We start from the raw sequence: 27,229 nt of genomic DNA, 5'->3' as shown, positions 1-27,229 counted from the left end.
GAACAAACTACTTCCTGGTGCACATTTATTTTGTGCATTCGTAATTGAATATAATTGTACCAGTTGAAACAGGTTGTAGGTTAACAAGGAGTGGTATTCTTTCAGTAAGTTTTCTTATTACAGTTTTACATATATAAATGCATATTATTACTACATTTGTTCCAGTCACCCCCAGACATGTGCGAGTATGTTTTTGTAGTGAACGTAGACTAGCTTTCATACTCATTTGCAGGTATGTCATAGGTCTGTGTTATTCGGCCAAAATTGATAAAATGGTTCGCAGCAACGCCGAGGTATCAAATCTTACCACTACATTTGTTACTCCTGTACTGGTATTAACTATATGTGGATCCTAAAGAATTAAAACAATCTTCTAGAAACCGTACATTTTTTTTAAGTTTTAAGTCTTAAACGACCATTTTGATCTTAACGCTAACTAATCTTAACATAAAAATGTCAAGACTATCTGAGAGAGTAAGATCGATTTCAGATGGAAATGTTAAGACCATTTAAGACTACAAGATTGTTTCAGTTCGACACGTGCAAGACGTGTTCAGCTTTGTTAAAAAAAACAAGACCAACTGTTTTGTTTTCCGTTCATACTAGTTCAGACTTTGTTGGATCATTTGAGATTGAATGTACATTTTTGTGTTAAGATGTTATAATATCGCGTCTAATTTGTTAAGTCATAAAACTGTGGACATGACTTGTCCCCCTTTGACAATATTCTTTAATTATATGTTGTTTTTAGATCTTTTTTTATAAATGTATTTAATAGTTCATTTTGATTCTGAATGTATTTAAAATAGAACAATCAAAATAATTGGTGTCGTTTTGATTCTAAATATTATTTACATTTACTTAAAAAAATATTATAGCCAGAATTGTGTTGAATTTTTATCCAAATTTAGTGTATTCAATATCCCTCCGACTTAAAAGTAAATTCTTATACAAATGAGTTTGAATACATATAGTCAATTTACCGGGTAACTGTAGAAAAAAACTTGCAGACGCCACTATTTGCTGAACCACCTCCGAATTATGTTTATAGTTAACTTGCATTCTAAATATCTGACTGAAATATAGCGATAAAATTCTTTATCTAATTCATCAAATACAAGTTTGCAATCTGAGAAACATGTTTGCAGATCTAGATTACGGATGTCGCTAGCCGACACCATGCAACGATAAAAGAATTAAGCCGCGCTTGCCAATTCACCAATCAAGTCCTATCGCAATGAGATGTTTGTTAAACTTTCAAATATCAAATAAATTTATTCATCGCGTTTAATTACATCGGCTTTGTTTAATATTCTAAACATTCATATGTTTCACCTACTATAAACTAAATTTAAAAGTGTTAGAAGAACAAAATACCATGGTACATATAAACCACTAAAAATATAAAAAAAAGCAATCACACAATTATTAATCATTATGTTTTATAATTAATATTTTTTCTACCTTTTTTCTAAGTGTTGTAAATGTATACCTAATAAACCTGTCATATGTAAATGACCTTATTTATTTAAAACATTGCAAAATCATGGCCATCAAACATTAAAAGGAGTCCATTCCAGATTTGTTTCACTCTTTGGTTAACTTGCTGCAGTTTGAAAATGTTCACATACTTTCATGGTGTACATTTGTATGAGAATGAGCCAGATAATCAACACAGCAGCTTCCCTGTAATGGGTGCTCATTACAGACCCAAAAATGTGTACAAGTCCATAAAAACATATAGTAGTAGCAGCTTGTCTTTTTTTAAAATGATTCTTTGCTACCAAATGCCCATTTTGTACAATTTGCTTTAAACAGATTAAATTCTCAATTATAAAGAAGGTAAAACAGTTAAATTAACATTAGCAGTACCTATACATTACCAAAAAACTCTCTGCAGGACAAATTTCCCCTTCCGGAAACGGCAAATTTGACATGCTTAAAGAAAAGATATTTTTTTTCTGATCATGTAGTATTTAAGTAGCCTAAGCATACATGACATGCAAAGAGAAGAAAAAAAACTATCAAGAAAAAAGTTATTGAGGATTTAAGTCAGATTTCCCATGTAAAAAATCTAGAGTTTCCATGAGGGAAACCACATATTTCTTACGGAAGGATTCAATTTTTCCATAGGAACTTTTTTCCCATGGGAAAAGTGGACTCTTCCCATGGAAAACCTGATAAGCTATGTTAATCATTCTAAAAATTCATTTTTTCTATAATTTCATAGTTACAAACATTTGATTTCTACAGATAAATTTGTTTTAACCAAGGGAGGTAATTTTGCTGCATTCAGTAAAGGGGAAATAATTTTGATGAAATATTACACATCTTTTCATGCATATTTTTTTTATTGAAATAAATTATTTAAGAGACATAATTGACATTTTCCAGAGAGAAGGGCAAAAAATACAAGTTTGAGTTGAGTTAAAGTTGGATTTTTATTAAATTTTGGATTGTTTTTTTCCAAACTTGAAAGTTAATCTGATGCTTGACCACACACCTGTCCTTGGGCATGTTTTCTTTTGAGGTTAGAAATAATCAGGGATACACCAGCAAAGGCAGATCCAAAGGTAGATGACATGTGTGCCATCCTATGCCATACAGCCCCCTTATGCTTGTAAAGTTTTGGCTTTAATATAATAAATATCAAAATAACTAGAGCAATAGCAAATCTAGATGGGGGTGGAGGAAAACCCCCTACAATTTGGGAAAGGTTTTTTTTGAAAATCTCCCCCTCCCCATTTTCAAATTTGATTCATGCCTTCTACCCCGCCACCTGATTAATGCCCTACCCTTCTTAGGTCAGTCTTCCCCACCTCCTATTCACAATTTCTAAATCTCCCACTTTCCAGTAATACCCATAAAGGAAGAAAAGTTCAACCATGCAATGAAATGGCTGGTAACATAACTTTGTCCAATACAAAAAGAATAGGCTGTGATCAAGCTTTTACAAAATAGTTTCATGACAGTTCATGGCAATAGATGACCGAAAGCTACTTTAGACCACTATTAGCTAACGCACTTGATAATTATGTTCACCATTATTGGTACCAGTATTGTATTGAATATCCCTGATCAGGTGTACGTCAAAACATGGATGCTTTTAAAATATAGTGCATTTTCTTTTTACCTCTCTACAAACTAATGTTTTGTCAAAAGATATAAACAATGACTTATAAAATAGAGCAAACATCACACTGTAAGATGAAGAACTTTTTTAAAAGAAAATCTAACACAACATAAAAATGTTCCGAGGTTGGATTGATGAGTGCAAAACGAACGTGAAATAGGGAAAATGGCTATCTATAGTTCAAGACTACTTTTCTGTTCGATCTTCGTGGACACACCCTATTTTCTTCGCGGGAAATTATTTTTTCACACGTCCGTAGAAATGTTACATAAGTGAAAGTTTTATTGAATCAATTTACATATTTGTTTTTTAATTCTAAAATATGTACTTCACTATAGAAGTCTATGGGAAAATTAATACGATACTGAGACCTAATTGAATGGGGATAACGGTTGCATGGGAGTGAAACGGATAGACAAATTTTCATAAATCCTTTAGTTGGACCAACCGTGCAATGCACATAAATTGCAAGGCGGATCGAGAAATTTTGAAAAGGATGAGGTTCTGGTTATTATTTGACCATTTAGCACGAAATAAAAAAAATCACAACAGGAGTTTTCAACCCAGAACCTTTTTTTTTTTGTTGTGCCACTGAAGTGTCTGGATTAAATTAATTACAGGCCTATGGACCAAGTTGGCAGCTATATCATTGGGATTTTATTAGCATTCATACAAAATAGCTTTCATTTTTATTATACTTTTATAATATCTAAAATTTAATGTAACTTTTGTGCAGATTTCAGCAGGCGCCTTGTAGAAAATCAGAGAATGTGACGAACGAGTGAATTATCCGGCACATGTGGTGCGGCACCCATAAAAATTGAAACTGACATATACCAAGGTATTAGGATGTTTGGCTTAAGGAGGTAGGACAGAAAGTCACGGTATTGGTTTAAGTGAAATTTGGACAAAAGGTCTTACATAATTATATTTTGGGGAATTATCCACAAAATTATGTAATTTTATTGAATTTTATTCAATATTGTTTTTTTTTGTGTTGAATGCATATAAACAGATGGTCGAAACAAATGATTATATTAATTTAACGGGAAAAGTTCTGTTAAAAAATATTAAATTTTAGCATGATTTTTATAGATCGGGGTTCCAATCGGAGGTATTGTATTACAGTACACAATCGAATGACACGTCCGTTGATTAGAATTTATAAATGAATCGTATACATCAATAAAACTAATTACAGGTTTATGATACATTAAAGTCCCTGTTTTATTTTATAAGATGTTAAAATAGTTCAAGAACTAAAAAAAGACAAAAAACAAATAACAAAAAAAAAAAAAAAAAAAAAAAACGAAAACAACAAACAAAAAAGGAACGTCCGCAGGAGACCCGATACTGACCAAAACTAGCAACGTAAAATCATGGTATGTACAGCCCCTTTGAAAACTATTGTCAAATGGGCGATACTCACGAGTGGCGAAAGGGCCATCGCTATTCATAAAGAATAATTTAACTTTACACGTTGCCCCATTCCCCTTTCTTACATCCCGTTCCCGAGTATCGTATTAATTTTCCCATAGACTTCTATAGTGAAGTGCATATTTTAGGATATTTTAAAGAATATGTAAATTGATTCAATAGAATTTTCACTTATGTAGCATTTCTAAGGACATGTGAAAAATAATTTCCCGCAAAGAAAATAGGGTGAGTCCACGAAGATCGGACAGAAAAGTAGTCTTGAAATATAAATAGCCATTTTCCCTACTTTCACTTTCGTTTTGCACTCATCAAACCAACCTTTTCAGTCGAACATTTTTATGTTATAATGTTAGATTTTCTTTTAAAAAGTCGTTCATCTTACGGTGTGATGGTTGGTCTATTGTATAAGTCATTGTTTATATCTTTTGACAAAACATTAGTTTGTAGAGAGGCAAAACGAAAATACACTATATTTTTATAGCATCCATTTTTTGACGTACACACCCTCAGGGTTATGCAATACAATACTGATACCTCTCAATGCTCTCTCAGTTCTTGCATAATAACTAAGAGGGAAACGGCATTTTTTTGTAAGGATATTGACAATAGAGAAAAGCTTTTTTGCGTAAATGTTTTATGTAACCTTGCAACCATGTTAATCTAGACAAAAATGAATGAATTTGGTGGTCAAAACAAAAAAAAAAAAAAAAAAAAAAAAAAAAAACACTCTCATTACTGATTAAGATAGCCAATGGCAATGCATTTTCTCGCTTCAAAGTCGATCTAAATGTTCAAATACCAAATACGATTTAGATCTTATTTGGTGTAAACTGCTCAAGGGATTTTGGTAAATATTTTACGAAGAGTAGGCATCACATGTAAATGTGATTGTTATTACTGTTAGTGAACTCCAGATGGAGATAATTGGGTGGACAGACATTTCGGACAGTGGACCTTAAAGTCTATGGGATTTTTCAGCATGGCATAGGATTTTACATCTCTTCGGAAAACGGCCGTTTCGCTTGAAAAATATATAACTTTATTACTATTTGCTATTCTTTGCAGATAACATTTATTCAGTTTTTGGTTTTTAATTTAGATTTCAAATAAAGCAAATGTAGAACTTACTTTAAAACTGCACACAATTTTACTGTAGAGCAAAATTACATTAGAAATTTGAAACAAAATGACGGGTAGATAAAGGATTCGTAACACTCTTAGTGTCAAAACTTGGTTGAAAATATATTATATATTATATATATATATATAAATATATTTTTTAAGTTTAAAAAGAAATGATCTATTTCAAGTCCTTCGTGGAAAATTACTAGATAATGAATAATAAATGGTTTCAATAATTACAGTGCATATTAACACAAAAAAAAAAGTGTACTCTAAATCATCAAACGAGAGAAATAAATATACTTTGGCTGAAACATCCACCTTTTAAAAATTTCCTGGTCAGAACGTCCAAGGGTTAATTTCCTATGCCGAACAGTCCACTGGCCGAAATGTCCAACATTCAATAATAGAATTTAAAAAAAAAATAATAATTTAGTTCCATTGGACGTGAAGTTCATGGTTCGTGAATGTAAGAGTAATCACGGGAACCGTGGTTATAGCGGTAATCAAAAGAATGTAATCCAGGGACAAAGACCAGACATGGAAAACAGATATACATAACAAAGAACATAAAGTAACTAAAATCATAAATATAAAGTAACAAAAGCAAATGAGCAACTAAGACTCCACTAAAAACTGGGAGCATGGACCAAGTGCACCGTAGGGTAAGCGTCTTCTGCTTTTCTAGAAACGCCCGCGGAGTTGCTCATAAAAAGTCAAGTCCGGGATAGACAAACGAGGAAAGAAAAAACTATGACTCGTTGAATAAATCTGTTTTCATGGTGCAGATGGATACACCATAACGATCCACGAGTTCACGACGACGACCATAAAACTTCTGTAGTGATTACTTTAATCTTGTAGCAACATAACCCTGTTCCAGAAGTCTATTTGTCAGAGTTCCAGCGCAATACAAAAAGTCTGCGTAGTTTCGGCAAGCTCTTGCACAACGTATGAATTGTGATATGAAAACTCAACACGCCGAAGGCATGCTGCCACAGATGAAAGAAAAGTTGACGATTCGGAATGAAAAGTCATCACTTTTTTCGTGAAGTTTGGTCAATAGTTTTTCTTTACCATCGATTTCTAAGTGTAGGTCAAGATATGAGGCTGAATTCACAGTGTCTGTAGTATCCTTCATCTCAAGTCCTTTGGCAGTAGATGCGATGTATCAAATCCCCGAAATTAGGATTGTTTAAAGATAATACGTCATCTATAAAGCGGAAAATGAGATTGATGGATCTAGCCAAACGATTGTCTTTCTTTTTGATCAGATCAGCCACAAATTCAGTCTCATACGAGTGAAGGAATAGGTCAGCAAATAAAGGAGCACAATTTGTTCCCATTGGAATGCGACCGTTTGTTGAAGAACACGTCCACCACCATGGATAAATATGTTGTCGATAAAAAATTCCAGCATTTTGTAAACATCTTCCTATGTATATTTGGAAGATGATTTGGAATTATTTCTTACAAAGTATGAGGAATCTCTAGCAAGAACTATATATTTGTATCTAGATGTACCATCTTTTTTGGAAAAACAACGATGTGTAATGTTTTTAAGTCGAGATTTTAACTGAGTATGGGGAATAGAAGTATACAGTGTTAAAAAAAAAACATTGGTTTTAATGCTATTATATTCAGATAATAGTCTTGAACATTGTCTCCAAACGATCTTTCGAATTTTTCAGGATCCACATTGAATTAAAGCTCGCATTCTAGTTTTTACTTGATATATCATATTTTGTTGACATTTCTGCTCATTTCTCATGCGATATAATTTAGCAAACATCATCTAGGTAGCTTTCTTTAAAATTGTGTACTGCATGGGCTTTTTGCATTTCTGGTGACAGTTTAATGGGTGAATATAAGATAAATATTATTTTTATTCATAATTTTAAATCTCTGTTAGCCAGATATGATTTCTCAAGGAAGTAAATTTATATAAGGTTAAAATTCACTTTTATCAATGAATATTATAATGTTTTGTGAAATTCAATAATTCAGTATTATGAATTGTCCATTTCATATAATCTAACTTGGTATTTTAGCAAGCCGCCTTAACAAAGAAACTACTTCAATGAGGTATTTCTATATACTTAAAGCATGCATGTAAATTACAAATGTTGCAATCCATTGACAGTTGACAGCACTTATAGACCCCCGTTTAAAAAAATGGATTTTTGGCAAATAAACACTATAAATATTTGTTGTTGCTTTCTGGTGTTTTTGAATTAAGATCAAAGATCCGTTTTCAATTGTCGGTTTAATTAAGGGATATAATCAGCTTTGTCTATGGGTCGGTTTACACTGCAACATAAACCGCTTCATGGTTTGTTTAGATCAAACCAACCCGAAGTCTTGCATAACCCATAATCTAACTAGCAATTGAAAACACCCCTTAAGTAAAGTGTTTCAACAATTTTTGATGGCCTGCTTTTTCAGTCGTGATCTATCTTATATTAAATATGTTCGACTACGTAAATGTGCTTCACCACCATCAAATCATATGATCTACATCTTTAGGGACTTCTCTTTACATAAAGGTAAATCATTATACAATGTTACAAAGTTTCCGGATATTGTCTTTCCCATATGTATGAATTGATAAGACTTTTTAGACTTTCAGATACCTGATTTTTAGCTCTGTTGTACATAGAGCAGTTACAAAAACCTATCTAGTAAATTATATTTTTCCATCCTTGCTCTTCTATACATGTTCTTCTTGTAATTATCACTTTCTAGACATTTGGTAGCTGATATACCTTTATGGCCTAGATAAATGCATAACCTGTCAGATCCGTTATACAGGAAGATTTACCTGTAATGGTTTACCTATGTAATTGCAAGTAATTACCACACCTAGCATACCAGAAGGTGAAAGTTAACCCGATGCATATGAAATTTTAAGTTTGTGGATGTAGTTTTACTATCAACAAATGGGTGGTATTATATTGTAATCACCGTGTTTGTCAGTTTGTCTATCCACCACTCCGTCCTAGGTAGAAACAGATGTTCTATATTACTTTGATTCTATTCAATGTTTAATTTGTAAGTTAAATTGACAGAAAAATAGAGCTTTTTGTCACATTTTATGTGAAATATAAATTTGAAACTGTGGTACTAGTATTTAGAATTATTATTATTTTATTTTTATTTATCTAGGATATTGCCATGTTGCAATCATTTTGTTAACATTTTCCTGAATATCTGTATACTTTCTAAGTGCATAACCTCCTTACCTGTTCAATGGATTTGATGAAACTTGCTTGCAATCTTATGCTTGAGTTGGGAGATAAACTAATACAGAGTTTTACATGTTTAAATATGTTACCAAACAGAAGCATGTAAAATCCTTTTGTAAGATTTTCTCCCACACACTGCAAGTGCCATTGACGTTCACAGAGATTGCTCACAGCTTGAGGTATTTTAAATAAAAATCCAAGTATATTATGTGCTGTAAATATGTGAGTCATATTTTAGCTGGTATAACAATTTTTAATGATCTTGTTTTTCTTATGTCTATGAGAATATTTACCAATACCTGTAAAAATATTTCTCTTCTCTAAACAGGGTCTCAAAGATTCACAGGTTTTTTGTGATTGTGGCCTTTTCTATTTACCATGCTCCATTTGTCTAGGGAGGGTAGAGACCCGGAACATTTAGGTACAAAAATGTATGTCGATTTTTACGTACATTGTAACTGGTTAATTAACATTATTACCATATTTCTAAACTTGCACATGGAAATAATTGAAAAATATAGCTATGAATGTTTTTTCACGTTTTCACTATATCATTTTTATGTTAACGAGAAGCATAAACAATTTTTACAAGGAAGACAATTGTAAGGATCATTGGGACCTGTTTTGAGTTTTTGTTAATTATATCCAGTGAAACATGTGCTAAGAGTTAGACTTAATACCAGTTCTTGAAAAAAAAAGTTATTTAGGTAAAAACCAGAACTTTTATATATATATATATATATATTACTATTTTTTCAATGTTATTGATGCTTAACAATTGTATATATATTTAAATATATCCACCTTGAATTTATAATGGTGTGCATTTACATTATCTAATTGATTGATTTAGAATTTCAGGTATTTAGATGATATACCTGTTCTAATTTCCAGTTTACATTTTATTAGAACATTCGATATTTTTAAGGTTAAGGGAATTTTTTTTCGATCTCTAAAATTCATTTACTATGGAAAGATGATCAGTATTTCAAATCAAAATAATTATCATGATGAATTATATCAATGTACATGCATGTAATTTAAGGAAGACTGTAACTACATGTAGTGTCATATTTTCCATTAAGGTTCAAACAAATGGATAGGTTTAGATTTGACAACACAGAGATACAGGATGCGAAGTGGCATGCAGGTCAATAACATTCTTGGATTATTGGAATAAATTGCTTGAACTTATACTATAAAGAATAGCAAACTTTTGTACAAATGTAAGTGAGACTAAATGTCCATAAATAATTGAATATTTATAAAGATAACAAAGCACAGCAGTATTTATATGCCATCTTTTAATTAAAATACTAAGTCATGTACAATGTATACTGTCTATATTAATACTACATAATAAATTTAATCTTAAATATCATAAAATTCAAAAAAAATATATAGCTGTATTCCAAATGCCAGGAAGATACATACCAGTAGAAATGGGATAACTTGTCAAGTTGTCATTGATTGTTCCAAGTATTCATTTTTCACATTCAGTTTATAAAGATTTTTAATGGAAATTACCACTGTGATTCAAGAATGAAAAATGTAAACTTTAATATTTAGAAGTCATATCTCAATTAATATAACTGATACTCTGATTAGACCAGAAAAAGGGTTAAATTGAAATTCACTAAAACAACATAGATATACCAGTTATGCACTTTTTTGGGTTGTTTATTCATAAAAATGTCTTGTTTTTGAAGCTTGACAAATCATCGAACAATATTCAACTGTTACTATGGTAAAAGTACATACACACTTCTGAACAGTTTTGAAAAAAAATGCATGATATACCTCATTGTACATATTCTAAGGTAATTTTTGTCAGGGTTACCAAAAGCAAGCCTTAGTTACATGAAGATGAAGATACCGGTCATATACAAGATTATTTATTCAAAGATTTGATTGTTTTTTTCTTTTTTGGACTACTTATGCAAAAGAATTGTGCAGACCAGATGCCAAGTGACATGCTTTAGTTCAAGACCTTGTGTGAGATTCATCAGTGGATAGTTACTCTACCTAATCACAGATATTTCTAAAACTATGTTGTGATTGTACTGGTACTAACAGGACAAATTTATTTCATTGGGAAAATTGTTCATTCTTTAATACAAGAAGAGACCTGTTTGAAGACGCACCAATGGAATGCAATTGTGACTTATCACTGAGAAAGAAAATGCTCTCATGTGTGGTGATTGTTATACCTTTTGATATCATTCTATTCAAAGTATTCGTTGTAGATATTACATAGACAGTAATATAACTGTTCTAAGAAATAATACACATTAAATACGAATTGTTTGTTTCAATTTCTTCCAAAATGTTCTTGTAATTGTTAATTTTTCAAGACTCGTGATGAGGTTTATTGGATTTCTTTTTAAAACAGTATAAGAATTGAAGATACTATCAAGTTGTGATATTTAAAAAAAAGATGTGTAATATTTCATCAAAATTATCTCCCCTTTGCTGAATGCAGCAAAAATATCTCCCTTGGTTAAAACAAATTTATCTGAAGAAATCAAATGTTGTTTGTAATTATGAAATTATAGAAAAAAATGGATTTGTACAATGATTAATATACCTTATCAGATTTCCCATGGGAAGAGTCCACTCTACCCAACGGAACAAAAGTTTCTATGGGAAAATTGAATCCTCCCATTGGAAAACAAGTTCCCATGGGAACTTTACATTTCCCAGAGGAAATATGGTGTTTTCTCATGGGAAATCCATATTTCCCATGGGAAAACTGATTTAAATCCTCAATAACTTTTTTTCTTGATAGTGTTTTCATCTCTTTGCATGTCATGTATGCTTAGGCTACTAAAGTACCACATGATCAGCAAAAAAATATCCTTCTACACTTTCCTTTAAGCATGTCAAATTTGCCGTTTCCGGAATGGCGAATTTGTCCCGCAGAGAGTTATTATGTAATAGCTGATGCGACAAAGTCTAGTAGTCATCGTTTAAAGATATTTATTTTAAATTAGGGGAACAAATAAATCACCCACCCCACATCAATATTAATCTAGACCGCGCTTATTAGGTATTGCCAGTTCAACCCTATACAGGATTTCAAATGCATATGTACTGCATGAATACTGTGACGTTGCGTACGTTGTTGGTGTCACATTCGATTGAACCGGGGCTGGTTACGAAAACTGAAATATTGCTATTAGAATGTGGAATTATCAAAGGCAATATAGATATTAAAATGGTCGAAACTGATTGTTGCTTAGGGTTACAATCATAAATCTTGAAAGATGCGGTTTATTGTGGATGCAAACCACTATTCGATCACAAAAACGTCTGTTTTCATATGTAGACGGGTAACATTAAGAAATGCTTGCTTTCCATTTCACCAATATATATAAGTTGTTTCTAGGCGTATTTTGATAAAATAAACTTTTTTTTTGAAAGAGCAGTTTTTGCTGCAGACGATGTCATATTTTTCATGACGCAATGATAACATTAAAGCGTATTACAATATCACAAACATTTCCCCTTCGTTGTGGAAATTGTAAAAATGGAAAGAAACCGATTAGAAGACATGATATAGGACATTGTTTTTTTTATGCGAACAATTTTTTTAATCGGCACTTTTGTTAACTATATTGACAATTTATTACATTACCCAAAGGAATATATATATATATAATGTTCAACGAGTCTTTCTGTTAAAAGCCTTTTTGTCCGTATTTCAATTATGCCACAAATCTTATTTTTTTCGACGTTGGCCATTAGATACTTTCTTCCTAACGGTTGTAAAATATAACAACAAATAGAATTTTTACCAAACTATATTCACGCTTAAAGGACTGTATAAATATTCAGAATATCATGTTTTTTGTTCTAAAAATACTGAGTTTTATTGCCTAATAGTAGTACACCATGCAGAATTCGAACGAATTGTTCAAAAAGGCAAATGGTGTTTAGTCGATTTCTTCATATACTTCAATAAGTATTCATCCTCCTCTATGGTTTTATCATTTCATTTTTTTCTTGGCTTTACAAATGGGTTATATATATTTATGAAAAAAACCGTGTCTAACAAAAATGTCACAAAGCGCATTTTTGACGTTTCCAAAGTAACGTTCTGTTTTGCGACGTAAAAAACTCTTTTAACGTCAATTTTAAAAACAATAAAAAGTATTGAAAAGTTACGATACTAGATTGAATTATTACGACTGTGGACGTAATGAATAAATAAAAATACGATTTTAGCGAATCTGATAAAATAATGAAAGAAATGTTGAAAAGTGAACAGGAAAAAGGATGCCCCCCCCCCCCCGTTGCGCACATTCGCTACTGAAATATTGTAAACTCAACGTATTTCATGATCGTCTAATTACCTGGTGACAATTACTTAACTATAAGATATAATAAGCTATACAAATATTGGATTTTTTTTTCAAATCAGACCAAAAAGATATATTCTGGTGTGACCTTTTCGGCCCCTTATAACTCGAAAACCGTAAGAGATATCCCAAATCTGATTGAAAAATGCAGGCATGATCAATAATGAGGTATCCTATGAAGAATCCAATCAAATAAAAAATTTCGAAATCGGACCAAAAAAAAAAAATGCCCAAATTTGATCCCCTATAACTTGAAAACGGTCCAAAAAACATAAAATCTGCTGTACATTTGTTTAGCCGAATTAAATAAAGAACACATTAAAAATTGAATATTAAAAAATCAAGGGAACCAAGATAATAGCGGTAATCAAAAGAATGTAATCCAGGGACAAAGACCAGACATGGAAAACAGACATACACAACAAAGAACTTAAAGTGACTAAAATTATACATACAAAGTAACAAAAGCTAATGAGCAACTCTGACTCCATTAAAAACTGGGAGCATGGACCAGGTGTACCGGTAGGGTAAGCGTCCACTGCTTTTCTAGAAACACCCGCCGAGTTGCTCATAAAAAGTCAAGTCCGGGATAGACAAACGAGGACAGGAAAACTATGACCCGTTGAATAAATCAGTTGTCATGGTGCAGATCGAAAAAGAAACTAATTTATATGGGTTTTAATAAAATACCTACATTTACCCTTTTTGGCTCACTTTTTTAAAACGATAGGGGCAACAAAGTTCAATAGGAATCTTCTTAGTTTGTGGTAAAATCATATCAATATTACAGAACAATTCGTCAACCACAAGTAAAGTTATCGCACGGAAACGAAGTGTTTCTAGACCACGTCGACGACAACGCAGACGACGACAGCGCCATAACTTTATACGACCGCTACTTTTTTCGTCGTATAATAAAAACGGGAGACTTTGCTCTCAATTTTTCTCAAAGAGGGAGATTTGCCAAGGTTTTGTTTTCTCGAAATGTTTAGCAACATGCATTATAAATTTCCGAAACGAGTTCTTGTATTCGGAAATATCAACATATATCTACATAAAAGAAATAAAACCAAATGGGAAAGATTCACTGTATCCGCTTTCCCAATATGATTTCCGAGGAGAAGGGTGCTACTGACTTGTTTGCTTCTAGGTTTGTTGGCTTTCTCTTTTTAGTGAAGGTGTTTTACTGTTTTTAGCGCATCGCGAAATTTGTTTTCATAAATCCTAACATTTTTCTCATAGGATAAATTTTCATTCAAATCATTTTTAAATGGTTGACGGTACTATTTACCATATCAGGATGTAATCTGATCATTCCAATTGACCAAAACGTACGAACAATTAATATCGAATCTAATAATTAAATAATAAAACATGTGTGTGTTATTTTATGTAAAAATAAATAAGAACACTTCTTTTTACATGTAACAATCATAGAACGATGTATGTCGCAATACAAAAAAAAAGACGTCATATTTTGCCGAATTCGACGTTACCGAAAAATGACAACAACACCGTACGCTACATCTGTACGAAATTGTCTGAGTGTATACATGTACATTTGTAAAAATATAGTCACATTTATGTAATCGGATTGTATGCTGTTTATACATGTACCATCAATAAAGCCATAACAAGGACCATTCCCGAATTTTGTGTGTTCATATATCAAGTGCTTTATTATTATTATTATTATTTTAATTTTGTTTTTTTTTCTATATCCGCCACACGTTGTGGCAAGTTATGTGACACCATAATGTCGTGTTCCATCGTATTTTTCGTGTAATGTGAATTGCTTTTCACTGTTTACCATCCACCTTTTCTACCGGTACATGTTTCCCGATGATAACTTGAAAACGAATGGAGTATTGATTTGAAGGTATTCATTGTTTTTAGTACCATAAAATACAGGATAAGTTCCATTTTCATCAAAATCCCAAACAAAAAATAACTTTCGAGTTATACTACGTTAATGTATATATGCATTTCTTGTGTTCATATTTACTATATGTAACATATATTGTAAATGCTTAGGTCGATATGCAGTCAATGCAGTTCCATTATTGAAGCGCATATTCTCAATGCTTTTTATGGTACACTGCTATAAAAAACATTGATATCCTTCAATTGAACGTGGCATATAATAAAGTAAAACAAAGCTCAGACGGTATACTTCAGGCTTGAAATTATTAATAATCAATATTAATATACAGGAAGGTATCCCCTCCCCTGGACCGCATGGTAAAATACTAATATACGAATTTATATGTGGTTACACGAGTTTTACGGAATCATGTCCGTTACAATGGCATTCATATATCTACTAGTTTTTGTCTGAAACTTTTCATGAAACCGGTAAAATTATCCCATTGCATATGTAAATGTATGCAAAATACTGGAGCGTTACTGATTATAAATGTTTGTATGCATACATGAGAAATGTACATGTAGACTGCAACACTAGTGAAAAAAATCACAGAACTGCTCTACTTAAAATATTATGAAGCAAAGTTTCGAAAAACGCCGATACATCTACATGCATTTGAGATATACGTACATGTAGGTATACAAACGATTAGAGGTTGAAGTAGCTTCAAATGTTTGTAGGTATAGGCAAAACGCAGCAGCAGGAGGAACGATTTACACCTGGCCAATAATTTTAGTTGGTACGGCACGCTGTATCTAGTAGCTCTTCTTGCCGTACCAAACGGGGTTTGAATGATAAGTAACACCTCTGGGAATAGGTATATAATACACTCTCATTGAAACATAGTATGTGGACATGTATATATTTACAAGTTAGAAAAAGAAACAAGACATTCTTAAATATTATACCGACAAGATTGTTACAGGTGTAGTTCAAATTCACATTTTGAAAGGACTGAATATATTTTACAATATTGGTGACTCGACTGGGTTTATTTCAAACTCAGCTTTCCATAACTGCACTACTCATTTCAATAATGAACAGTAATCCGTTGTTTTGAGAAAAAAAAAATCTCGTCACATTACATTCCGATGACGTAGCGGCGGCCATAACAGTTCATTCATTCTTTTCACGCTGATGTGTATTCACACTCCAACATGTTTTCGTTGTTATTGTTATTAAATATAGAAGACAAAAGTTCCTTGATTTTATTCTGAGTCTAATTTTAACAGAAATTTATTTACAATGAATGGCTTTGATTTATTTTGATTTTATTGAACCATAAAATTAATTTTTGACTATTCACATTTCACATAATCCGCTTTGCGGATTATTCAAGTTGAAGAGTCAAAAAATAATTTCATGGTTCAATAAAATCAAAATAAATCAAAGTTATTCAATAAATAATACATAATCGACTGTTATTAACAACCTATAGACACCAAGGAGTCATGGTCTTGGTAAGTTACTAACGTGATTGCCGACACATGCAGGGAAATACTTGCCCAAAAACATTTGTGTAACGTATTACACAGGTCAAGGAGTAAAATATAGATTACTATAAAAATAAATAAAAGAAAAATCAGTCAATACAATTATGTAAATTGCAAATAAACCTTACACAGTGTAAAATTGACTTGAAATTCGAGTGTACTTAAGAATTCTAGATGCCTTGAAATACAAAAGTTCAGGCAATACATGAAACACTGCGCCCTATCAACCTACATTTTTTCTACTCCAACACCTATATCTGCCTGTATATTTGATGATACGCCGACGAATTCGTGATGTTTGTTTTAAACTGATGCTATGTAAATACAAAACAATTTATACAGCTTTACAAGACATTCCGACTACTGCTGTTTACTTACGTAATATTCACATCCAAACATTTTTTAATATAATTTACTATAATTATTTTATTTATTTCTAAAAGGAAAGTTTCAAGTAGTGTACATGGACGTGCTAATTTAAGGGAGATAACTCTTTTTTTTAAAAATAACACAGTAATTAGAGTAAAGACTTAAATAACCCCACCAGATCGTTCATACATGCATGAACGCCAGCCAACGGCCGTGTAGTTCGAAAGAGTGTGGCAACGACCTAAACGGCATAATATAGCTGTAAGAATCCACGTTGTTTTTATCAGTACAATTTGTTTACAGAGAGAGAGAGAGAGAGAGAGAGAGAGAGAGAGAGAGAGAGAGAGAGAGGAAAGAAACTTATCAATGCCAAAAAATATAACTATAAGTAAATTCACCCCAAAATTTAATTATTCCACAACTAGATTCTATAATTACATTTACCAATTCAACACATCTCAACGAATAATAATTCAAAAATGTCGGGATATAATTATAAGGATTAAACAGCTATTTTTGGTCGTTCATGCATGTAAGAACGGATCTTTCAACTCCCAACAATTACCTGAACGGCCTTTGGCAGTTCATTGAGTTTGGGAGCTCAGTGCCGTTCATACATGCATGAACGACCAAAAGTAGCTGTTTTAACTTGAAAAAATATTTACATGTTTTAATTTGATGTTGCGTTTCTAAACTATTATATATCGACTATAATAATTCTAACCAGATAGAGTCAGTTGACTTTTAGTTATTCCATATCTTGTCTGACACAAAAATGTTTAAACGTTTACCATGGAGCGTTTAAATAGATGCATGCCATTTAGCACATTCGATAATTTGACTAATAAAGTATCAGTATTGATCTGTTCTTATATACCGTTTATTACCGTGGTATAAGTTAATGTTAAAGGGTGGCTGCAGCATTTGACAGTTTTGTTGATTTGGAAATATCACGAATTTGTGATTGTCATTGAATATTTTTAACAGCTATAATTTATATACTTACTAAGTAACGTTCTAGAATTGTCTGTAAAATAACGTATTTTATGTAACATTACGTGTTAAGTCGATTACTTTTATGACCATCTATGTTATTGTTTAAAAAACTATTGGTGTCAACTTTGTAGTGTGGGATTTCGTTGATGTAATTTATAAGCATAGTCTTAGTTTTCCTACGTGTTTGTCAGCATTAATACAATCGGCTTTGATTTTTTCTTCTTCAAATAACAGAAGTGTCATCTTATATATTCCCCTTTTTAAAGTAAATGCTATGTCCAAATTTAGCTTTAACAATACTTGTATTTTTATTGGATTAATACCTAATGAAAATATCCACAAGTGTGTGTTACTAAAAGCTTCCCATCTACATTGATTGATTTGGAAAGAATATACACGAATTATGTAGTTGAAATGAGTTATCTCCCAAATTCCTCGTACATAATTCAACCAGTGATTCTTTAAAGGAAAAAAAAGAACATTTTCAATATAATTTTGGGAAATTGAATTAAAATTTGACTGCAATGCACTGAAATGAACATTAAAAAAATCTGTTTTAACATTCTGAGGAAAACCGGTAATGCAGAGATAAAATAATGGTCTTTTTCAAAAAGAAAGGGCATTCGTGGGGAAAACTTTATTGTCAGATTGACGGTAAATTTCAGTAGAAAAAAAGTACCACTGGATGTCCATATATAAATATTCCTAAGCAGCTGCAGACAATGTGCTCAATGTTTTTTTCTTTGTAAAACATGTCTAATGAACAATTTGCATTTTTTCGTCAAACATAGAAAATAATTCAAAATGACATATGTATTTCAGGTTCCAGACAAATGAAGAAAAATACTGTACTACAATTTCTATGTTATGTATCGGTTTTAGGATTGTCAGGTAAGACAAAGTTTGAAAAGAGAAAAACAATCATGGTCAAACTGTACCTGGACGCAACAAAAGGACAATACATATAGACCAAATCACATTAAGAACACTGAAATAAAATATTTTTTAACAGTTAATAATAAACGTTAAGGCAAAATCAAACGAGAGAGAGAGAGAGAGAGAGAGAGAGAGAGAGAACATACAAACATAAACAAACCAAAACAAAAACAAAAACAAAACAAAAACAAAAACCACAAAAAAAAACAAAAGAAAAACCAAACAAACCAAAGCAAAAACAGTAAAAAACAAACAAAACGGAAGCAAATCAGATTAAGACTGGTGTTTAAAAGGTTAAGAAATTATTCCTCTATTGTTTTTCTCGTTGGACAAAGTTGTTGGAAATTAATTAGTATTTATGAGGTATTTCATAAATCTCCCTTAAGAACAGGATAATCCATTGTTTATTTGTAACGACCTCAAGAGAGCGAAACATAGAATTGATTCCTAATAGACCCCAGTCGCGTTGCTTATTGACGATAAAAAGCTACAGTTAGATTTCTGATAAAATTAGTTTCCCAGAGGGTACATATGGCCAAGGATCACGATCAGCTTCCTTCATGGAATAAAATGCACAATAAATCGGCTAGTATAGATATTCAATTTGGTTTGTAGTGTTTATGTTTACCACATCTACCAAACTTCATATTTAGATTGTCTTCAAATATATATTTCTTGTTTGTTTTAAAAGTCCTACAAAATAATGATGTCATATTCCAAAATTGTTCATCCGTTGTACAATATCTCTTTTGGTAAGACGTGGTAATATATTTGCATTTCGCAAACAACAAATTTACGAAAACCAAAATCATTTACATAAAAAAACAAGTCCAGAGTGTACTGTCAATGTATGATTTGTCATGGTTACTGCAATTTTTATTATAGGGGATTCGATCAATTTCACTGGTAGAAAGTATAAACTAAAAGATGGAAGAATAGTTCTTTTGTTTACATGCTCGTCAGCAATAACACCTAACGTTACTTATGCTGAATTTCTAGTAAATGGTAAATCAACTGCAAGTTCTATATACATTGCAAACAAAGATAAATGTGACTTTAAACACTCAGAGAAGGATTGTACAGATGTGTGTGCATGTTCCTCAGACGGAAAAACCTTCATTTGGACATTTCCCGTGCCATCTTCAAAGAAAATAGTGCGTTTTTCTTGTCACATGTTTATTAAAAGCGATTTGTTACAGGAAAAGGCAGAAATTGTGTTCAACGGCACAGGTTTGTTTTAAAACTAACCCTTTCTTTATTATTTGCATTATATAAACGCCATAGTGGTCTTTGAAGTTTGGTCGGATTTGTATAATCGAAGTAGGTGTAATATTTTCTACTCTTTTATATTGTTCCGTGGCATCTTTTTTCATGAAATAAAATTACCGGTGTATATACAATTTTACCATAGAAATATATGGAATTCAGCCTCAGTATTATGGGGGTTATTGAACATATTTAGTCATACACATTTTGTTAAATGAAATACAGAATATTTTTCGAGGACCTTCGATCAACCATTAGTGGCATCAATACAGTTTTTTTCTAAATGCAATGCAAATAATTTTTCTTTCATTATGCCGTGCGTCAAACAGTATTAGGACCAAGTACACAGATAAACTAAAAACAGTATAGTATTATTGGTATACGCATTTAATTGCAATTCGACTTACCTTTTACTTAGATTTCACCTTCAACCCGCCTAACTCTGATGGTGTAATATCTACAATTAAAACTACTATAAAAAATGGTAAGTTTTGTAGTACAATGGTGTGATAATAAAATAGCATATTGACCCGCACTGATTGACAAATATGTTGGAAGGTTATACTATAATTATTAGTAGATTCTATATAAAGACAAATAATAAAAAAAAGAAAACAAAAATTGGATTAAAACATAGATATATTCAAAAGTTTAAGAGTAGTTTTGATTAATTCATACAAGTTAAAGCTGCTAATATTGATGTTTTTATCAGTTTTACCTAGAATATACTGAATATTTTTTTCATTAAATATTAAAAAAAATAGGGATTGGTGTTTTACTTTATCTGAACATATTTCGTGTCTATATTTGTATATAATGAAAATTCATTAATATTAAACAAAATACAAAGAATGCAAAAAAAAAAAAAAAAAAAACGCACTACAAGAAGAAAGTTTCATATGCATATTCCATAGCATATACATACATGGAACAAATTAAAACCTGATATCATATATTTAGATTAAACTATAGTTTTTGTTTGCATAGGTATAATAAGTAATTGAATAAACTCTATATCGTCTACTGTATATCGCATACACTAAATCACATATCAAGACACATATATCGCATAATCTATAACGCAGTCCTTCACAGACCATACTTGAAGTATGGTAAAACTATATGATATTTAAAATATGTATCACATGCGGTTTCAACGGTGGCCCTTTGGTTGATACAGGAGTCTCGGGTTGGTATTGCATGTAATACAGATTTTGACATTTTAATATTCATTGTGTATAACTTTTGATAAGTAGGAAGTACAATGTCATTATTAAATAAAGCTAATTCAGTTGTACACATTTCAGTTAAGATCGATAACGACGATGATGAACAAGAAGACGATGCATCAAATGGTAATTCCTAAACATATTTTTAACTCCTAAGGACTAATTTTGCATTTATCAAAGACAAAATCGTCTATCATATAGATTGTTTTTGTTTTGTTTTTTGTTTTGTTTTTTTTTGGTTGTCATTGAAAGCTTTTAAAATAGTATTGAGATTAAAGGATTTTTATAAATATAGTACAATAATAATATAATGTTTTGAATACAAAACGAAATAAAGTAAAGAAAAACGTTATTCAGTTATGATTTTTGTTAGTATTTTAAAGTTTGAAATCATTTGTGTCATAACAAATGTATTTTTTCTAAGAAAAAAGATTCATAAATAGGGGTTTTCTAATACAAGCAGAACTATATGTACAATTGTGCATACCAATTTTAAACAGCTGCATCTATGGGACATGTACAGTACGTATCACTGGATAGATGTATATTCACAAAAATGCGTGTATTCAGACACCAATACTAACAAAAGAAAATCGTTGTACGAACCAAACATATATGACGACGATTCTTGCATCGGAACATAGTAAATGGATCACATTTAGGTGACATAGACAGAAGATAAATAATGATCTTAGTGGTCCTCGACTTCAACAAGCCTTAGCCTCATAACCAAATTTGATATAAATGTTCCTCGTCTTATCCAGAAAGTTGGTTAAATAGTTCTAATGAAGAATGTTTAAAAATGGTATTCCGCCAAGTGACTTCTGTTTGAAACTTTTCTACACAACTGCAACATTTATGTATATGTAATTATTGAGTGTTCGGTCACATTTTTGGCAGTCGCCTCCTTTATTATTACATAGAGAAATCTTGGCGACAAGCTTCGTTATAAAGTACTAATGTCTCTTCACGAGTAAGATAATGTCAAAAACCCCGAAACCTTGCAACGAAGACTTTTTCATGAATGTTTATAATTCATGTGTTGAATCAGTATCACTGAACGTTAGCTATTGTGTTATTTTAAATGCAAAATATTCCTCTTTTTTTATTTTTCGAATTTCCCTAGAAAAAAATGTTTGAGCAAGTAATAGACCAATTTAAAACAAATAATTTCATATGTTTCTATATGTTTAGGTGGATGTTCTACTTTATATGTGTGTGTAGTTATTTTATCATTGGTTGCTATATTGTAACTATGCATCATATGTTGCCTGATTATATACACGAAAAGAAAAAAAAAGCAGGTATAGAAACACATTAAATTTTATTACACATTCTGAAATACTCCTTGTACGTGAAGACGTTTGAAATAGATAAATATTTTTAAAAAATGAAATATTAAGTTAAACAATATTGATCATTCATCTTAAGGTTAAGGTTTTTGTTTTGTTTTTTTTTATTTTGTTTTTGTTTTTTTTTTAACGATATGCTTGTGCCGTAATTATTGTAAACCTACAGATTTATCTTGACTTGATCTTAATCAAGGGAATTTATTTGTTCTTAATACATACACTGTAATAACAAATCTTACATTGTACATTATTGAATCAGAAATGAATTATGCAAGCCGGGTTTGAAGCAAGACTTTTCCGGCGCAGTCGGTAAAATTTCGCTTTTTACCCTTTGACTTTGAAAGATGCTCTTCTATGAAAATTCTTCAAGTCGCCTGATCGTAGTTCTTTTTTCTTGATTGGCGAAATACTGATAACCTATTGGCGTTCAAGTTAAAGAAATATAAAATAAATAAATAAATAAATGAATAAATAAAGAAAAAAAATGTATCGAAAATTGTATTTGCGTGCCATTTGTTATTTTCTTGAATGAAATGCAGAAACTTATAAGTAAATGCAAACAAAATTTTACTGCGTCGGGTATCTTTTTTTAAAGATAGTACATGTTTTAATCTAGTCATATAGTGTAATTATATTTAAAATATGAATATAATTTGTATATGCAGATAAGACAATAATCCCAAGGGAATTGACATAGATTGGATACCACACCCATGGCATATATATGCAATAGATTCAACCTTTATTCATGTGACGAAAGCGTGTTCGATGCAAGTTTCTGAGAAATCTTGGGACAGTAGAGATTTTATGTTTGTTGCAGTAAAAACACAATTTATTCCTACGATGTAGAGGAGAAAAATATCAGAATCAATGATGGTATATTCAACAATTCATCATCAATTGCATGTTTGCAGGACTATGTTTTTGTGAGTATAAACGACCATTCCGGAGCAACGTATGTAAACGGTGTAGATGGTTAATTTCATCAGGTTGTAATAACAAAAGCAGACGGACTAGAATGTTCGAAAATTATACATTTTTATGAGTACATGTCTTGTTGAATGTTCGTTAACAAGGAAACTTGATTTGCAGCAATTAACAAACTACCATGTTTTGGGGCACAGGTAGAGATTTCCAACAAAGGTAAAGCAACTTGTTCGTGAAGTATACGAGGATTTAGGGGTTGTACGTCTCCAGCTTTACATAGATACAATGAAACTGTCATATTAAATTTAAAAATAGTTCCTGTGTTGTCTTCGACTTTTTCAAGTTTCTATATTTGTGTTAATGCAAATATAATAGTCATCCGCCGAGTCAAATCCTCTTACAAATATTTAGGCTGCGTACATTAATTTTGTTTTCGTTTTATCTTTTTGATCAATGTGTGAACATTGTGTTCTTAATTTTCATCTGTCATGATCAATAATACCTGTTATCACAAATGTTGCATTGCGTTAATAGATACATAGCATGTAATGACTACTTTAGCATACTAACATACGTATGACAGATTATCCAAGCTTTATTTTCACGTCTGCATGTATTATATTTGATGTCACGAATGTAACATGAAACTGTACCTTTTTTACATTTGTCTTAGGTGTAATCAAAGTAGATTCTTGCAACAATTTTAATAGAATAAAACTGAATTTACATGTATGAGTGTTAGCTAGACTGACAATCTCAATGGATTGATAGACGTACAAGCAAACAACTGTTATATGATCAATTAACTGCCACATGCAGTCAAGTAATTAGCAATAAAACCCCCGCTTGTCAAATGTAGAAACAGAGGAAATACTTGAACGATCTACAACAAGTACACCGACAAACTAAGTGATGCACATTTATTTTATATTTCTATCCAAATAAATATAAAATTCCATTGATTGAATGGGGGTATCAGGATAGCGTGGATAACCAACATTTTCGTTATATTTGAAATAAGCTACGTCGATAATTAATACGGAATAATTGAGAATGTCTGTGCACATATTACCGAGAAGCTGCAAAAACTAAGAATATGAAAAAAAAGGATATCAGCATTGTCAAAACAATAGACGTAGTTAGAACTCGCACACAAAGTTAAAACTACTTCAACTTCATGCAGATGATAATTATTATTTTGTTTTCTTCTTGTTAAACTTTCAAATCAATACAGAACATTCGCATCAGTTTGATATATTTAAATTATACTTTAGATTAAAGGGATTTTAAACTATAAAGAACACCTATTACTGGTACGCTTTTATACAATTTAGAACAAATGTATGTACAATTACAGTATTTTTTTTATGTTTACTTCGGAGGTTTTCCATTAAATATCATACTTTATATAATGCCAGGATCATGGGTTTTGCATTTGAACTCTTACAACTGTATTCTTCCCGATTAGGTCATATCATAACATATTGTAGTGTAAAATCTTAAACAAAATATTCAACGGAAATAAGTTATTTTAACCTATATCTGGTATTTTTAAAACCACCCAAGTTAGCTCCCGTACTTTGTGTTGAAAGTCAAATGCTGGCGTGAAAATAGTGCTTTGAGTTTCATGTTTCCATTACTGTTACATATGTATTTTATTTAAACTCATGAGTTGGGTCAATGCTTAAATACTTTCAGAGATATTTTTACTGCCCTCGCAGAACCAACTATCAATCTCCGATTGTTGTTTATTCCTTGGGTCATAAAATGACTTTTTCTCCCGTGATTAGTCTTTCAATTTTCCGGTTTTATTGAATGTTTTTGGAATATCTTGGGTCTGAGAAATTTTTAGGTTGTGAGTCCTCAAAATTATAATTGGTATTACCATGGAAGTTACTCATATTCTAAACTTGTGTTTTTTTTTCTTTCGCTGGACCCTGTATTTCACAGTCAACATGTTGAAAATCTTTTAAACACAAATAAGGTAAATGTTGGACCTAGACATTGTCCTCTGGTTTCTTTTATTGACTTTTGTCCGTTAATTATATTGTGCTTTTGTGTTGCTCTTTTATTGAAGGTGCTAGTTTCAAACACTTTTTTGTCCTTGATGATTCCTCGCATTTTTGTCCGGTACACCTTGTCTGTTCTCTGGGATTTTTATTGAGGACGGGTTGTCCTTTTACTTGTGTTGCTTTGTTCGTGTTATAAAGCCTGCCTAGACTTTATGTTTGCAATATATTCTTTTCGCTCGCAACTTGGTTCATTTGATTCCTCTGTTCTAGCAAATTTCAACATGGTAGCTGCGTATTATCTCAATTGTTTGTTTCATGATTTAACGCAGACGTGGAATTCAACTTGTAAAAATATTATTTCTTATAATATAAGGTAGGGATTTGAACCATAATCTACTGTTTGAAAACAGTTGCAATATATTATACTATCAGGATAAATATGTTTTAGTTTTAAAATAAATTTGAAAGAGGAAGATTCCACTTGAATTCTAATGTAACAATCACATGTATGAAATCTGCACGTTACTCTTTTCTTCTTTTTTTAAGGTTGCTCTCCATGTGTACTTAATACGGCACACCTTTTTAGACACCGTTATCAGACTCATTTTGATATAATTGGAATTTCTGAATTCCATAACTGAAATAATGTTTAGTTGTTTATTTTTTTCTGTAAATATTAATACAATGACATTTAAATGATAGTAAGTATCTTTTCCATGCAAAGTATTTACAACATATGTTAAATAACATTTTTTTGTCAATTTTAAATGAATGTCTGATAAAAGAGATCGTGTTTTAATTTTCACTTAGTGTTATATAGAAACATTTTTTTTAAATAGATGCCTTGACAAGAAAATACACATGTCAACCCATTACTTATCAATGTTGTTCTAACATATCCGGGGTAAATTTAGGCACTTTCAAAAGGACAAAAGGAAGGAAGCCAGCCGGAGATTCTCAGAAAAGGAAACGATTGGACATATTTGCCATTTTTTTTTCATTTTTACACCATTGCACCACCTGGATCTACCACCGATATCATTAAAAGAAAACAAATGCATTTTACAATTGAATATTTTCAACTCATCTACCTACTTGTTATGTCCCCTTGATCGGAATACAAAACACTGTGCTGAATGTATTTCATGTAATATACAGCTGGAAACTGATTAATCGGTTATGTATGCAAGGTTTATGTAATGTCAAAATATTAATCGTTTAGAATGACAAATATTAAGTTTCGGCAGCATCGTTTTTTTTTTTTTAATTTTAAAACACGTCTAATGAATCGATATTACGGAAAACCTATAATGGAATTGTCATTGAAAGAATGTGATTAAGTGATAAACACATAATAGCTCTGATTAAAAATGAGAAAAAAGGAAATAAACAAACTATCTACTTAGAAAAAAAGAGTGTTTGGT

General features: G+C 31.3%; 1 protein-coding gene across 2 annotated transcripts; it reads left to right on the top strand.

Moving 5' to 3' along the window:
• Positions 1 to 26,398, top strand: LOC148610341 (uncharacterized). 2 transcript variants are annotated; one of them, XR_015914803.1, is made up of 7 exons: positions 1 to 104; positions 18,906 to 18,974; positions 19,905 to 20,249; positions 20,704 to 20,769; positions 21,593 to 21,640; positions 22,709 to 22,818; positions 23,532 to 26,396. XR_015914803.1 is itself a non-coding variant. In XM_088542828.1 (6 exons), the coding sequence occupies exons 2-6, from the start codon at positions 18,917 to 18,919 to the stop codon at positions 23,561 to 23,563; spliced, it is 549 nt and encodes a 182-aa protein (XP_088398954.1). In that variant the 5' UTR covers positions 1 to 104; positions 18,906 to 18,916; the 3' UTR covers positions 23,564 to 26,398. The 2 variants fall into 2 exon arrangements, 1 of the variants encoding a protein (XP_088398954.1); XM_088542828.1 differs by lacking the exon at positions 22,709 to 22,818 and having other exon boundaries at positions 23,532 to 26,398.
• The last annotated feature ends 831 nt before the right edge of the window (positions 26,399 to 27,229 follow it).

This window comes from Perna viridis, chromosome 8 (genome assembly GCF_037379345.1).
Source record: "Perna viridis isolate PV_CMFRI_1.1 ecotype Kerala chromosome 8, ASM3737934v1, whole genome shotgun sequence".
Taxonomy (NCBI): domain Eukaryota; kingdom Metazoa; phylum Mollusca; class Bivalvia; order Mytilida; family Mytilidae; genus Perna; species Perna viridis.
Note: the sequence above shows the minus strand (reverse complement) of the source record. Positions and strands in the feature narration are given on the sequence as shown.